This window comes from Marmota flaviventris, chromosome 7, assembly GCF_047511675.1.
Source record: "Marmota flaviventris isolate mMarFla1 chromosome 7, mMarFla1.hap1, whole genome shotgun sequence".
Taxonomy (NCBI): Eukaryota; Metazoa; Chordata; class Mammalia; order Rodentia; family Sciuridae; genus Marmota; species Marmota flaviventris.
The window spans coordinates 91,401,482-91,418,660 of record NC_092504.1 but is presented as its reverse complement, the minus strand read 5'-3'; the positions used below and the strand labels follow the sequence as shown (position 1 = coordinate 91,418,660).

General features: G+C 35.1%; 1 protein-coding gene across 2 annotated transcripts in view; it reads left to right on the top strand.

Annotated features, from left to right (window-relative positions):
* Positions 1 to 17,179, top strand: part of Npnt (nephronectin) — a 69,552-nt gene that overhangs the window by 23,786 nt on the left and 28,587 nt on the right. The window contains exons 3-6 of one of the 2 annotated variants that reach the window (XM_027935424.2): positions 5,431 to 5,523; positions 9,570 to 9,662; positions 14,394 to 14,513; positions 15,905 to 16,024. In XM_027935424.2, coding sequence (XP_027791225.1) covers positions 5,431 to 5,523; positions 9,570 to 9,662; positions 14,394 to 14,513; positions 15,905 to 16,024 — 426 coding nt within the window. The remainder of the gene's footprint in view (positions 1 to 5,430; positions 5,524 to 9,569; positions 9,663 to 14,393; positions 14,514 to 15,904; positions 16,025 to 17,179) is intronic. The other variant, XM_027935427.2, reaches the window with a different exon arrangement.

The following is a 17,179-nucleotide window of genomic DNA, read 5'->3' as shown; positions in this document are numbered from 1 at the left end:
ATGGCTCAAGCCCTTTCCACTAGATCCTATAAAATTCTGCCTTCAATCTTTCCAGGTTCTATTAATATGGCAGTGAATTGTTTTATGCTTCTTTAAGCAATTTTTTCCTCCTCCAAGACCTGTGCTCTTTGAAAGATATTCCTCATCACATTTTCTTTTCCTCTCAAATGAGTTTATTCATATCTGAATTCTTTGGAGCTTGCTGGATATAATGTGAGCTCTCTGAAATCTATGTATTTGGTATCTATTCATTCTTCTGCCCTACACTTGCTTGCTTGTCACCTTTGCTTCTAAGTAAGATAACCTGGTGGACAAGGTTCTTTGTTCTACCTTTGGTAGAGCCATGTCTGAATGACAACATGATACAGATTGCAAAAATTACAAATGACTCTTAGGACTCAGGAATATTAAGAAAATTCTTCTCAAGTTACCAACAAACCTGAGGTTGTGTGGGCTTTTCTCTTGTCAGTTTTGAGAGTCACTGTCTCCTTGGGCATATCAACATGTCCTTATTTTTGAAACATGGGCACTTGACTCCCAGTGTGATTAGCTTTCATATGAATCATTATAGAATTGAAGTGGGAGTTTCATTTTCCCCTAACTTATTTGATAACTTACTACTTACTTCAGAATTGAAAAACATTGTCCAGCCTTCAGAACTAGAGTGACATCGGTTAGGATGGATATTTAAGAGGAAAATTTTAGAATGCAGTCAACAGCAGAGGCTTGAATATGTGACATTAAAGAGCTATGTTGCTTTGCCTTTTGAGATGTGGTTCATTTTTTTAGTAAAAACAAAGATTCAGAGGTTATTTGAAGGTCATTCTGGAGATTATGCTATATGAATGATAGAGAATAAGAGTAAATTTTGAGTATGATTTGCCTACTTGGATTTAATTCTGGTAACTGATTTTATTGTGTGTGGGGAAATCTGTCACATCTGTAATCTTTACTTGCCTTTATTTACTGAACCACTAAGCTGTACATGGATGCCAGGCACAGTGGACAATCAGATTTGACCCAAACTTTCTGTCCTTGACCCATATGAAGGTCAGAGGAGCAATGCTGACTTTTCGGATTAATCTGTAGTGCTAATAGGGACATTATTTCTTCCAAGTCAAGTGTATCATCTATTTATGATGTTTTAGAAGATCACTATTAAGTGCAAACAGAGGATTGATCCTTCTTTTTGAGAGTAAGTAAATGACCTGTTATTCATAGTCTAATGCAGTTTATAAAAGGTGGTTGTTACTAGTCTCTAAGAGTCACATTATAATGAAACAAGTTGTTAGGAAGCAGAAGTTTACATGAAAGTTGGGAGTCATTTTTATCCAGTTCTAAAACAGGTATGTCCATTCTAATGTAGTTACTTATATGTAGAAAATAAAGTTATTTTAATACTCTCAGTAGTATTTGGAATTGTGTTTCTGAAATAAATTTGATGAGTTTTAATTCACTACTGGGATCTAACTCATAACACTTCTATTCAAAGTATATATCTGAAGAAAATTTTTGCTGGCTTGATAATAAACAGATGAAAGTCCAGATTCCACAGCCTAGGTCTGAAGGACAGTCAGTTAGGAATTATATTTGGCTGGAAGTAATAGTAGATGGAAAGAATTTAGGGTTAATAGTATGACTTCTTGCTCTGCTCTTTTTTTCATTCTTGAGATCATCTCATGGTCATAAAAGGCCTGTGTAGTTCAGCCGTTACTTCCACAATCCAGGCAAAAAGGCAGAGAGGGGTATAATCATCGTCCCCCTCCTTTAAGTAGCATTCCAAAAACCCCATCCAGTAACTTCTGCTTACATTCCAGTTCACCAGAATTTAGTCATTTGGCTACCTGTGTCTGCCAAGGAGGAAGGGAAATGTAGTTTTCCATTGCTAACTCATCACCCACTCCAAATAATAATAGTAACACAAAACAACCTACCAAAACCAAACCAACAAAAGCAAACATTATCCTATATTGAGGCAGAGAAGAAAGAGAGATGTTGGTGAGAATCCAAAGAATCCAGCTGGCCTTTTATGATCTATTTTAGCCTTTCCTTTGATCTCATCTGCTGTTTTAAGCACTTTACACCATAGACTCATGAGAACACTTTGCACTCACAGAGTAGACCTCGACTATCCCCCCACACACACACACACTTTGCTCATATTCTGAAAACTTTTTGTTTCCTGTCCCAACAGCCTCTTACCTCTAACACATAGCGCAGATCACAGTGCACATCTGAGGCCTCTCCAGGGTCTGAGTTATAGTCATCACATGCTCCATTGTTCTTTCATCTCTCTGTAGTAGCACTTGTCATAGCTTCAACAAAATTAGTTACACAGTTAATTTTTCATATTCTCTGTGATTCTCTCATCTCCCCACTGGTGTGCAGTATCATACATTTTATGTAACCAATGTTCTATGTGTATTTACTGAATCCCATCCCAAACCTAAAGCCAACAAGATAATAGGAAAAAATACTCTTGTGCAAAAATTTTCAAAGGATTGGATTATATCAGCTTTATGAGCATACTGTTACTTTTAATAGCTGTTGGCTAACCTAATAACTACTAACCTAAGAGCTGTTGGCTAACCTAATGGTTACTTTGTTTATAGTCTGTCAGTTCAGCAGTTTGCTCTAAAATACAAACTCCTTAAACATGGAAGAAACATTAACAGGCTTGACCTCATATAATGCGTGCATTTGATGTACCTAAGACTAGGGCATTCTGCTTAGAAAAAGGGAGAAGGAACAAAAAAGATCTTTTGTTCTTATAGAGCACCTGAAACCACTATAAATAGAAGATCATCAAGTTGGTCAGGGGTCAAAACTAATACAGCCTGGGGCCTCAGGTTCAGCATTTCATAACATGCCCTCTTCTAAATTAACTTCTTCCTATTTTTAAGTGACATTTTCTAAACTACTTTTTTATGTTCTTAGAAATATTTTCAAATTCCAGTTATTCTAAGGGGTTACTACTTTGATTTGCATCTAATGATTTCAGGTGTTTCTTTTATTTAAAAAAAAATATGGCATTCTGTGTGCTCTCAGTGATATTCAGTTATTGGGTTGTATTCGTATACAAGCATTAAAATATATGGAATATTCTTTTCTTTAAATATTATATTTTTTTTCCAGACTTGCATTTACATACAGAATGGCTTGTTCCTAGGACTTGTTTTAAAAGATGTGCATAGTAAAAACCACCTATCGTGTATAATTCACTGAGAGTTATATCGGAAGTTTCTCTCAGACGGTTTCTTCTCACAGATCTAAATAAAATTGTCTCCAGGGCTGGGGTTGTAGCTCAGTGGTATGCATGAGAGGCACTGGGTTCTATCCTCAGCACCACATAAAAATAAATAAAATAAAATAAAGATATTGTGTCCATCTATAGCTTAAAAATATTTTTTAAAAATGTCTCCATTTGAATTTAAGGCAGTAAACTAAAATCAGATTTAAAGAGTTTTTTCAGTCTATTTCTCTACCACTTACACTCTGCTCATCCTCTTTCTGCCAGATTTTTTAATTAAATACCTCCTGAGCAGCACTGTCTAAGGATTGGTAACGGTACAGGGTCAAATTAGAGAAACAAATAATAGGAAAGGCCTGAGAATAAAATTAGCTGATGCACCCTGTGGGATGCCAAGTGAGGGAAGGGTGAGTGAGAGGTGAGTAAGGAAAACAGTATGCACATCAGTTTTGCAGAAGTTTTAAAGGAAATGGTGCTTGGGAATTGTCAGAAAGGAAACTGGGAGCCCATCCCAGAATGGAGAATAGCAGGAACCAATATGGGAAGGAAAAGATGTCAAGGGGCTTAAAAACTCAGGGCCCTCGTTGACTCCATTTCCCCAGGTCTTCAAGGTCCATCTGCTCCTCATGCAGTGGCTGCTGAAGATGAGTCTTTTCCTGTCACTGACACAACCTGTGCCTTCCTCGCGGCAGAGCTGAGTGATTGGTCATGTGCCTTCTCTGCCATCACACCTATCCATCCCGGTCTACGTGCTGATAGTGCTAGTATCCCAGGAGCTTTCATTTCTACCCACTAATTGTCCCAATGATGACAAACACTCAGAAAGTTTTCATTTCCTCAAATAGTATATATTCCTCAGTCTGAAATTTAAGGAAAAACCATCATCTGACACCACTCCTTATGATTGCTTCTCACGCTTCCACCAGCATTTACCCATCTTGTTATCTTCACAAGCCCCTGAGTGACCTCTAACTAACCTGTGGTCTACTTTGCTATGTAATTCTCTTCTCCCTTTTATGTCTCTGCGCTGTAAGAACCAACACAAGTCTTTTCTATGTGATTATTTCTTTACATATTTTATATGTGCTACCCATTTTGCTCATAAATTATATGTTGAATTAAAAACATGTAATTGTTTTGTCCCTTCATCTAGATTGTAGGCTCCTTGGAACCAGTAACCATGCCATATAATTATTATTTATCTATTGTAGTATCTGGCATAGCATTGCAGGTACATTCTGGTGCAGAGTTTCTTAATACTGGCACCATGACATTTTGGGTTGGAATTTTTTTGCAGGGGTGGGTTGTCTCCATTGTAGGATAGTTAGCAGTATTCCTGTTCTCTACCTACTAGATGCCAATAGCATCCCTTCTCCATTGTAATAGCCCAAAATATCTCCAGACCTTGTCAAATGTTCCTGAGGGGAAAAAGTTCCCTAGTTGAGAATTGCTGGCATACAATAAATTCCTGTGAGATTATGAGAAGACTTCAGTATAGCATTTTGAGGTCTTGAGGGAAGAGGGACACAGTAGATAGAAGAGAGTAAACGTTAAACTGAGAACTTTCTATTTCCTATGGTTTAGCCATAAAAGGCCATTATAAATGGAAGGGGAATTGTAATGAACCTTAGGGGTAAGAAGATTAAGATGATGGAAATATCTTTAAATCAAAGAACCAAAATCAAAGAACCAAAATATATTGTTTTAATTTATGTTTTATCTTGGATTGTTTCATACTTAGTATATCATTTCTAATAAAATAAGCATTTTATTATTTAATTGGAAATTTATCTGGATCTCATATATACCCAGTATTTTCAGACTGAGAATTATGTTTAAGTATGTTTGAGAGAATGAGTTTGAAATTGTGGTTGCAAATTATTTTAAAGTTATAGCTGTTGACAAACATCAGTATATGATTATACAGTTTTACCTTTATAAAACTGAGTATTGTCCTAAAGTTTAGAAAAATTTCCAGCTTCAAGTAATACACACACACACACACACACACACACACACACACACACAGGTTTTACGGTAAAACAATGATTTTGTCTCTTTCTGCCACTTTGTTGTACGTTCTTAGTTTTTTTCTTTTATTTTCAAACTAGTCCATGACATTAATGCTGTATAGTTGGTGTATTGCTGAACTAGCAATAATGCATGACCTCTTTTTACAGCTGTGTGCCAGCCACAGTGCAAACATGGTGAGTGTATTGGGCCTAACAAGTGCAAGTGCCACCCTGGATATGCTGGAAAAACCTGCAATCAAGGTAGGAAAATAGACCAAAGCCATATGCCATCTCTATTCCTGACAAATTAAAAATTTTAAATTCTCATCCCAAACTAGTTTCCATAGCAATTTTTCCCCAAATGTGTGAGCTGCCATTTTGCTGGCAGATTTTTTAAAAAGTTAAGAAAAGGTAAATCTAATAAACTTGATTTTCTCAAAATACAATTAAATAAATTATATCCCCTTATTTTTATTCTCTCATATTTATTAAAATATTTTTTTGAAGAACATCACTGCATCAGTAGTGTGGTTAGATGCCTTACCTTCTGGTGCTTCTACTAACTAGTTAGGAAGATCATTAGCCTCCTCAGATCCCAGTTACTGCTTCTCTTTAATACCAGAAACCAGGTAGGGCACTGGACTTAAAATTTGGAAGCTCCTTCCAACTGTGAACCCTCTGATTCTGTGTTTTAAGTCTCCCTTAAATTGTTGGCTCATTTTAAATGCTCCTTTGAGAAATAAAATGTGGATTAGTTTGCAAGTGACTTAAAAATCGGCATCATTTGCTTATAAAAATAAACATTTATTTATCTACAGTGTCTCAAATACTTTATATTAATTATCTATTTCCATTCTTATAAGTACATTAAGAAGTGGAATGCTACTTATTATAATTAAGTTATAAATAATAACATATATTTTTATTCCACTTTTCATTTGAAGTTCAGAGATATTGTCTTTCCCTAGTTCACAAAATTAGTTGGTTAAAAATAAAAGATAGTATATCAAGCTAGAGCTATTGTTTTATATAACTCATATCCTTCCTACTATATTAGTTTTGGATGAAGAAAATATAACTGGAAGTGTTATCCTCTGACTCTGCCTAATAAGGCTTGGACAAGGCTTGTCTTCCTAATTAATTTTAGCAAAAATTTCTAACTATTAGGAATTTAAAATCTAGAAATAAAGAAATGTTCACCTTAGATTTCACTAAAAAGATAAACAAGTCAATTTTTCTTATTTCTTAGTGTAATACTCTATTATCTTAAATGTCAAATAAAATAATGATGGGGGTGGGAGTGGTGGGGTCAGGTGTAACTATCCCATGGGTATTTATTTGACTTTATCTTATACAGAAATGATATTATTCAATATCTGATACTTGTTCCAGGATACTCCTTGCAGTGTCATGTCAATCATGATTTATAGACATAGTTTCTACAACCATGTAGAACAATGATATTTTAAAATATATGCAATTATTCATCAGATGAAATGTGTCACGTCCCAAACATACTTGGCTCTTTTTGAAATAACTGGTGTTTTTATTATCTCAGTTACTCTAAAAGTGAGTTTGATTTAAAAAGTTTGTTTGATTTTCCTTCCCTAGCCTAAGTTCACAAGTTAGCAGCATGTTAGGTTCTGGTTTTTGAGTTATCAGTATTCATCTTGGAATGCCAGTCTATTTCTTTTTTAAAAATGGTAAACATAAACTCTCAGAGGTTTTATTAATATGTCAACACTATAAAACTTTATTGTCCCCATATCAGGAAGACTATTAAAAGAAGCCACTTTTGAGATTGCAGAGAAGTTTATTTAAATTTATTTGCAGGAGCTATAGGAACTTTAATTATTCAAAGACACTAAATCTATTATTGGACAAGGCTCCATCACTGGACATCTCTTATCTTCAATAAACCAATTTACCGTGTGCTTTTTTCCTATAGCACACTTATTTTCCCTCAAGAAAATTGGAAATACACCAAGTTAAAATCTTGCCTCCCCAAACCATATTCCTTAGGGAGAAGAGGATTTTATTAGTACCAAAATGGGATTTACACCTGCAAAAATAGCACTGACACTTAAAATGTCACTTCAGGTCTAATCTTGAAAACAAAACCCCAGCTTGGAGTAAACTCATATGTTCATATGTTCTTACTTTGTTCTCCTTACAAAAAAAAAAGAAGTTGTAGCACATTCCTGATGCAAAAGGTTTATGCTACTTGAGAGAGGAAACCCTTTGTGGTGTCTCTGATTTCTGGATTCCATAAAACTATTATTAAGGTGACTTGCACATGCAAAGATTACATTAAATTTGTTAAATGAAAGATTGATTCATATAAGGGTTCTCAGTCCTAAATACCACAGGAACTTCAAAGGGTTCCGTAGAGTTTGTGATACAAAAACTTAGATAGTCTCTGAGTCGGTGGACTGAGAGCCCTGCCAGGTTGAGAGAGGCTACTGTGAACAACCTGGTAAGTGTGAGAGCTGCCTAGAGACCCCATGGAACCTGAAGAGCAAACTGGCTGTACCTGCTGTATGAGAAATTAACTTAGACTGTTTTTATCTAGGATCACACATTTTAATAAAGTAAAAAATATGCCTCAGAGATATAGGAAATCAAACATTTCTTTTTTCTCAAGAGGAGAAATGTCAAAAAGAAATAAATTTGAAATAGTTCCATAGAACTAGAAATTTAGTTATTGATTAAAAGTAGGCTTTGATACAAGGCACGTATTTGCTAAGAATTTTGCTCTGAGTAATATATTTTAATAAATAACCCCTTGGAAACTTGTTTGACAGAGTAAACAGCTTATATAAATGACAAGTGCTTAACCAGTGCTTTTAGAGCTGCCTGGGGAACAACTAGAATTGCAGGGCAAGTTGCTCTGCGGAACTGGCTTAATTTTATAACCTTGTCACAGGCTTAGACTATTGTTGGTGGCTTGCTCTTCCTTCCAAGTTATTTTCTCCATTTGCTGTACCAAGATCAGATATAAAATCATAGTTTTGGACTGATCATTAGCATACTTGATAAGGCACATGATACCTTTCATAGTAGATGAAATTCGAACCCAAATTCTAATAAGATTTTCTTTGATCATTTGCTTCCTGACCCTTACATTCTCTAATAATTTTATTCATGATTATTTTCCTTTCCTTGAGTATTAGTACCCCTACAAATCCCCTTGCCCCCAGCTAAGAAATAATAATAATATATAATAATATTTTTATATCTTTCCCATTGGGGAATTATTGTTAGCATGTACATATAGCATTCATATTTTTAGAAATAAAAGATGTTCTTTTGAATTTATAGTGTGCTTGATAATGATTTCAGAACAATTTATAAATATCAATTACTAATGTTTTGGCATGGGTTTTGTTTCAGATGTTGAATTCCACATCCCAAGAAAGATCAATATTTCATAGTATATAATTAAATATTAATAAATATTAAATACTGGTTTACAAGTTATATCTCTATTTTTTCACTTAGCACAACAATCTAAGTACTGTAACCCTAGTATTACAGTGGTTACCTCAATCCTCACTTTTGGAAAGGTGTGTGGTTTCAACCCCAGAAACCAAGGTTCATTTGATTTGGAAGTTTAAATGGCTGTTAAAATAGAATGTGTTTTTCTTTTTGATTCTCTATCAGAGTCTCTTCTGTCTTATGTCTTGGTAAGCTAATAATGGCAACAGTTAACATTTTTTACATAAAGCTTCTAATGTGTGTTCTAACTAAATGTGACCTACATGTGACATAAGTTTTTACTTTTGAATGAAAATAGTGGTGATCAAGCTATTATTTAAATAGGATCATTATGCAAAACATAAATTCATGCATAATTTTAGGATATTTAAGCCATTACTAAACAACATCACAATATAGGAAAAAATAAATCTTAAGTTGGCCATTTAAGACTTTAATGTCCCTTAACTAGAGCCAGTGAATTGTAATCAATATAATTTGTGTTGTTTCTCCCTTCTGTTGATGACTAACATGGTGGTTTTAAAAATGATCACTTTTTTGCTGTTGTTTTTTTTAATGGTAAGAGAATGATGGGTTATTAATTTATAATGTGTTTATTATTCTTGATGATGGTCATCAAGTTTTAGGAAAATTAAAATTAAAGGGGAAGGAGAACTAGGAACTATTTGTTTCTGGTAAAGTATCTAAAGAGTTCTTTTTAAGTTCCACCAACTTTATGTACTTATTTAATATATACTTGTAAAGATTTTAGGGTTTAAAAATGACATCAGTTCAAAGTTGACTCTTATTACCTTCTTCCTGGTGTGAAGATGAGCACTTCTACCCAACTCCTCTTGACCAAGGCAGTGAACAACCTCTTTTTCAACCCCTGGATCATCAAGCCACAAGTTTACCTGCAAGGGGTGAGCGTGCATTGTCTCAGGTGGTCTGCTCCTCCCACCTGCACAGCTTCCTGCAGTTATGTCACTTCTTGCAAAAGTTCTGAAGACTAGCACAGAAGTGCCCAGCCTTCAGCCTGAGCATGTGAAGCAAACAGCAGGAACTATCACCTGGTGCCGATTCTCTGTGCCCTGAAAAGCATGGAGTCTTCACTGTCCTTTTACTATATCATTGCTTTTCCTCTTCTCTGGGTTTTGAAATGTTTTCCCAAAATCAGAGAGCAAGATAAGTTTTGTTTTCATATGTAGGCAAAGTCAGGAATTCCAGAGTAACCGAGATTGGGGTTTTGATGTCTTTGCCAGGTAGATTTTAGAAGTGATTAAGTCCTCTTCCCCACCACCATCTATTTGATGTGTAGAATTTAAGGTTACCTAGAAATCAAGCCATATATTTGCTTCTTTCTTTCAGTGCACATTTTGTAATATCAGAAAGCCTAAGTTCTGGTTCCCATAAGCTCTTTCATTGTGAGTAAGACATTTAATGTGTCTGGGTCTTAGCAAACCAATCAGTAATGGGGAAGACAGTAATTCCTGTCTTATTTGCCTACAGGGTTGTTATGAGAATAGGAACACCAAAAATATTAATGTCTACATTGTGCAAGAAAGTTTTATAGAAAAATAAGGTAGTAGAATAATTTTACAGTTCTTCTGCAAGATTTTATTCTGTACCCACTCATAGATTTAGGAACTTAGAATAACTGAATTAACATAGTTTACAATAATTATTGTCTCTATTAATAGGGAACTTGATACATTTTCATATCTTCTGCACAAAGAAAGACAATGTGATCAGTTTCAGAGTTATTTATAATTTAAAGAACTAATGATATGGCAGGTGATATATTAACATCTGTTTTCCAGTGACCTCCACTTTAGTCCAAGTTTAAAAGCTCAAATTTCTGAAACATCACCCATTGTAAGCATCAAAGGTGAGGAGAGTCCAAATGCATTAAAATGAATGAAAGGTTTTTGTCTTTTAAAACTCCATTGGGAGCCCGGCCCACACACACCTATAATCTCAACGGCTTAGGAGGCTGAGGCAGAAGCATCATGAGATCAAAGGCAGCCCCAGCAAAAGTGAGGCACTAAGCAACTCAGTGAGACTCTTGTCTCTAAATCAAATATAAAATAGGGCTAGGGATGTGGCTCAGTGGTCAAGTGCCCCTGAGTTCAATCCCCGGTACCAAACAACAAGAACAACAACAACAACAAAAACACAAAAACTCCATTGGGTTATCTTATTCAGTGAAATCACTTCCCATTTTTTTCAAACTATTTTTTCAATGTCTGCATGCTAATAAAATTTCTGATTCTTTTTTTTCCTGAAGTGTAATAATAATGCTATGCAGCTTGCATTTCTGTTCTGGACCAGTCACCTTCTCTCTCCCCTTTTCTCCCACCCAAGCTCCTGAATCTACCAACCTGCTTAAATGTACTCCTGATGGTAATGCTCTTTGAGAATATTTAAAATATTTAAACATAAGTGGTTTAATTGTAAAATTCTATCTTTTAGCATAAGATAGGTTCTTTATAGAATTAATTACATTATATATTTTAATTAATTATGTTATATATTTTCCCTGATAATTTATATTATAAACTTCAATAGAAAGAGCAAGATTAAAGTAAATTTAAAATGAAAACAATGAAGTTTTATTTCTTAGGTTCTCATCAATTTTTTATAACTTTATTTATTTATTTTTATGTTGTGATGAAGATCAAACTCAGGGCCATACATATGCTAGGCAAGCACTGTACCACTGAGCCACAACCCCAACCCTCTCTTATCAACTTTCAAGATTTATCTGGGATGGTGTGGATCAAGGAGAATTATCATGGTTCTACTTATTATTAAGGACATTTTCCCTTATATAGAAATGTCATTTTGTAGTTTCTCACTTAGTATGACAACAATACAAACCTTACTTGGTCTATAATCCAATATATCGTGATAATGAATATTTATTAGAAGTAGCACATATTAACTCAATGTTATGGTTTTAGGTCATTAAGAAAATAAGGTAACATAATCATAGAATAGAAACCCTCAAGTAATTGAGGAAAAAGAGGTTCCTCACCAGGACCCCAAATGCATTTAATCTTTTGAAGCTCCCTACTTCAGCAAAATGTGATATTTGACAGTATTGATTAACACAGTTTACTGTGGAATCCTGTTTTATAATGCTTGCAGAAGTACTGGTAAGGGTCATTGTGAAGTTTTTAGGAGACACCTGACTGCGGCAGATGGTGCAATGATGACAGGCATTGGGGATATTTACACCAGCCATCTGTCAGGGAACATCATCTCATCCCCCAACAGCTGTTAAGAATAGAATTTTCTCAAATTGCTTTCCATGTATTTTGATACTTACGTGCCAATTTACTAACAGGTAAAATAGCCAATGAATGTTTCTGCATTTACCCATGGAATATTGCATGTTTTCTTCCTTTTCCAAAATATTTCATAAAATGATTCCCAGATTTTTAAAAATTATGACAGTTTATTGGTTTTTATTTCTTTTTAGTTTCATTATTCCTAACCTCAAAATGCTTTTCTCATAGGAAAGGTAAGATAAATTTAGATTAAAGCCAGACCACCAGTAGCCCCAGTCTGGACTATGAAGATTTCCACAGCAATCCAAAGGGGCCCACTACTGGCCAACACCAGAGCCATGTTGTGGAACAGCTGCCCCAACTGGGCTTCAGTGTTAGTCCAAGGGTCCAGTGTCTGAAGAGGTTCCATTAGCATAAATCCTCCTGGTTTATGCTGGAGTTATAAACACCTGACCAATCTCCATGAGGAGCCCCCAGAAGTATCTACGGCTTTCTAAAAATAAAGCTAGGGATTCTTAAATGACACATTTTTGTCCATTAATATCCTTCTCTTGAGACACATTATTCAGTTATACTTTATTGTTTTATTGTACTGTTTTGTTATGTTTTTGTTTAGCTCAGAAAAATATTTAAAACACAAAGCTTTTCTCTTATAATGTATTACAAGTTAAATACTACTTCCTATAAACTTAGTCAGGGAATTATCAAAGCCAGGTGTGACTTGGTAGGACATATTAGGAATGTACTTGACTCCTTTTAAAAATGAGGAAAGTTTCCCTGACTCAATTTTTGAATAAATAGTGAAATACAAAGTAGAATATAGGAAAGGGAGAGAATTTCTCAGTCGTTCCTCCCTGATTATTATTTCATTTAACAAAGAGAATAATCAACTTTTTTGACACTGGAATCTGCAAAGTATCTTCTATGAGGAATATTTTTTTAATATTTAAAATGTGATTCTGTTTTGAAAACCTTTGACTGGGCAAAAGACAATAAAGTAGGAAATTGAAGAAAGCACAGGAAAGAACAAAAGTATTTGATTTATTTATTTAACCTTTCCAGTCTTTGCCCAGCTGGGGACTTGCTTACATTTTTGTTAAGGGTAGAAAAAAGACTAAGTTGGAAAGTCAATAAGACATGAAAATACTCTTAGATATAATAATTCTTTGGTGGTTTAAAATATAATGTTACTTGGTGGTTACTTAAGTGGAATATACAGATTTCTAATAGAGGGGCCAGTCAGATTTAACTTTCATTAGATTTGAAAACAACTCTGCAACTAGTTATGCTATCCATATTTCTTATTCAGTGACATGGGTTAATAGATAATTAAATTATGCTAATGAGGTACTTAGCTGGTTATTCCAGACAAAATAAACATGTGGTCACATTTCTTTTTAATGAAGTCTATATTATGGGCATTACTATTTCAATGTTTATATTTCATTATGAGTTTTATGTTCACTTGAGGCAGTGTTCAACTTGAGTTGGAAAATTTTCATAATGTGGAATTCATTAATTCATTTCATATAGATATTTAAGCCAATAAACATAAAATACATAATGATAGTCCATTATGTTTTATCCATTAGTATTTCCATATGCCCTTCTTAATGGCCAAATGAATGAAAATATGTTGGAGGTATTTTTAAAAGTTTATTTTGTGACTTGAATGCATTACTAAAGTAGGAAACTCAATTTTCTTCTTAAATCTAAGATCAGTACATAATCTACAAAATTGAATGGGAGAAACTACAATAATGGTCACTCTAATTCATATAGTTCTTATTCTCTGAAAATATAGCTAACCTGTGGAAAGGTCAAAGAAGTTTAATGTTTTAAAATTCATGTACTTTTCTGTAAAGTAAAATGCTCATGTAGTGCCTTCTTTAAAACAGAGAAAAGAAGACATTGAAAGAGTAGGGTCACATCATGGCATGTGACTCTAGTAGGAACACAGGTATTTTGAACAGATTGGCAGTCAGTATAGGTGATAGAGCCCCACAAGAGGAGATGAGTCACTAGAGCCCCCCAGGAGGAGGTGAGTTGATAGAGTTTGTCCCAGCAGAAGGTGAGTATTCTGCACTTTCTGGGGATGATAAGCAGACACAGGTTGGGGGAGATTCCTCATAACTGTCCTTTATGAACAGAGATCTACATCAGTCATGGCGACTCCTGGTCACACCAGGGTAATGTTCAAATGAAGACTGCATGAATAGGCTTTATCTCTTACATAAAGGAAGATGGCCATATTTTGAGTCACTTTTCTGTTTCATCCTTCAATACTGAAATGCATTTTAAATGTTTTACACTAGTTCTGAGGTTTTGTGATTTTTCTGCTTGAACTCACATTCTTTGCAGATCTAAACGAGTGTGGCCTGAAGCCTCGGCCCTGTAAGCACAGGTGCATGAACACTTTCGGCAGCTACAAGTGCTACTGTCTCAATGGATATATGCTTATGCCGGATGGGTCCTGCTCAAGTATGTCAAGAATCTTAACTGTTTTATAAGCTCTTTGGGCTTGATATCTGACATGCTCTGATAGCATGCCTTTGCAAATGTGGCCCTCTAGGGCCCTCCTGAACAGGACATGTGCATGTGTTGATATGTCTGTCTGAGGAATGAAAATCAAAATAAGAGGTGCCCATTTTATTTTATTGGTACTAGAGATTGAACCCAGGGACACTTAACCACTGAGCCACATCCCCACCCTTTTATTTTGAGATAAGATCTTGTTTTACCCATTTTAGATGTATAATGTTGTTTACTATGGGTGCCAATATTAAGTTGATTTGAAAATGGTATTTAGAGCAAAAATCACAAAACTGAAGATGTTTCCTAATGTTTTTTCTAATATGTTGAACTCTAACTTTTACCTGGGTCTAGGATAACTATTCCAGGTTAAAAACAAAACAAAACATTAGTGATTATTTGGGTACCACTCAGAGATAATCCATCAGGTCTGTTGAGAGACTATAAATCATTCATATATACCTTCTCACTTCATTTTTATATTTCTTTATAATAGTATGAGATTTTTAGACTTTTATAATAGTTTATCACTTCTGAAATAAAAATTCTTTCAAATTAAAAATAAATACAACATCAGAAAAGTAGATTTCATGAGGATCATTGTAAGAAAAGAAAATGTATGGCATTTCTTACTGTTATCAGATGTGTTTATAAAAGGGACAATACCCTAAAATTCTCTAAAAGGTGAACATCTAATTGAACTTACATTTATATGATATTCCACAATTAGTGACTTAGTTTTTATTTTGCCAAATTAACATCTAACTACATTGCATTTTATAAAGTAAAAAAATGCTAATTTTATTTTTGCATTGTATAGACATAGCAATGGAACTTTCTGGAATGAGGTGAATACATGTTTAATAACATATGGCAGTGATGCTAAAATCATCTAACTTTGTGCAACTCTGGGAAATCTGCTGTCCTCTAGAGAAATTTGCTAGGCAGCTAAGACAATTGCTTGAAAATTTTGATTAAGAACAGTGTTGCTATTTTTTTCAGTTGGCCACTGGAAAAAAATCCAGATAATCTATGTGAGATAAAGTTTTACATTTATCATGTAATTATTTAAAAACATTAAAAATCTCCAGACGATGAAAGCTGGTCTATTTCCTAACTATCCTTCAGAAGGGTTTTCCGCCCACCCCATCCCTTCCCTTTCTTCACAATGTTTTTTTAACTTTCTTTACTTTCTTTAAAGTGTTGGTTAATTGAGGCCTCTATGTCTGCATTGTTGATTGATTATTGTCAATGATGTTAGGAAAATGGAAGAATATAGTTTTTTGAATCATAGCTTTTTCTTTCTACTTCTCTGAGTTAGCCAGTCACTCTCTTTACAGGTGCCCTAACATGCTCCATGGCAAACTGTCAGTATGGCTGCGATGTTGTTAAAGGGCAAGTCCGGTGCCAGTGCCCCTCCCCAGGTCTGCAGCTGGCTCCTGACGGGAGAACCTGTGTGGGTAAGTTGTAACATCAAGCATATTTATCAACAGCTTCTATAGGATAGAGAAAGGAAGTGGAAGGTAATAGAATTAGGAAAGCAGGCAGTTACTTATATCAGGTAATTAGCTATAGACCAGAAGGTATCAGATGTCTCAGAAGAGGACCCCACTCTGAATGCACCTGGAAGCCTTGTTTCCCCAAAAGGGAGGGACCAAAGGAAGATTTGGGCAGTGGGATTCATGTGTACAAAAACACTGAGGTTCAAGGGAGCATAATGTTCAGGAAAACAAGTAGAACTCTGTATTTTTAGAATATGAGAGGCAAGGAGGAGCCATGAAGTGATAAAGCGGACAAGGTAGAAGGGGCTGGATTATATGTGTTGCAACATGGGGGTTAGATATTTTCCTGGAAAATTAAGATGGCAATGTATAATTGTGGATTAATCTGGGCTTTGGTTCCCAGCCTGGCTCTGCCACATACTAGGTATGTAACCTCGGTTAGGCAAGATACTTTTGTTCTTTGAGCCTAGGTCGTCTTATCTTTAAAATGAGAATAATGCTACGTAGAACCAATGTGAGGATTGAACAAGATCATGTATACAAAGAGTTTATCGAGGACCTGGCATGTGGTGAAGACACTATGCTAAGTGCTGGATATACAGTAATGGGTAGATATACAGTAATGGGTAGAGCAGACAAGATTTTGAGCCACATGAGATGGACATTCTAGTAGGAAAGTCAGAGAAAAAACCCATGATAAAATTATAGACCAAGCTAAGTGTTAACATGAAATACTAAGAAAGAAAAAAAACAGAAAGGGTCTGTATTAGAAATGGTAAGGAAAATTCCCACAGTAAGACATGGGCCATTAGCCATGTGAAGAATGTGCCAAGAGGTGAAAATTTTGCTGGGTACTGCAGTGAGAGGTTGGCCTGTGAGGTTTTTAAAGGAGTCTTTGTGGCTAAGTGCAGAGTGTGAGCGTGCAGGGTGTGGCTTAGGATACAGCCAGTGAGGTAGGTGAGGGCTATTGATTGCAGAGCCTTCAAGGTTATAAGATGAAATGTGGATTTAATTCAAAAAGCAAGTAAACAATGATGTGATCTTATGTTTTACTGAAGTCATTTTTGACTGTGCAGTAGGCAATGCTTTGGAGAAGGGAAAGATAAGCAGTGA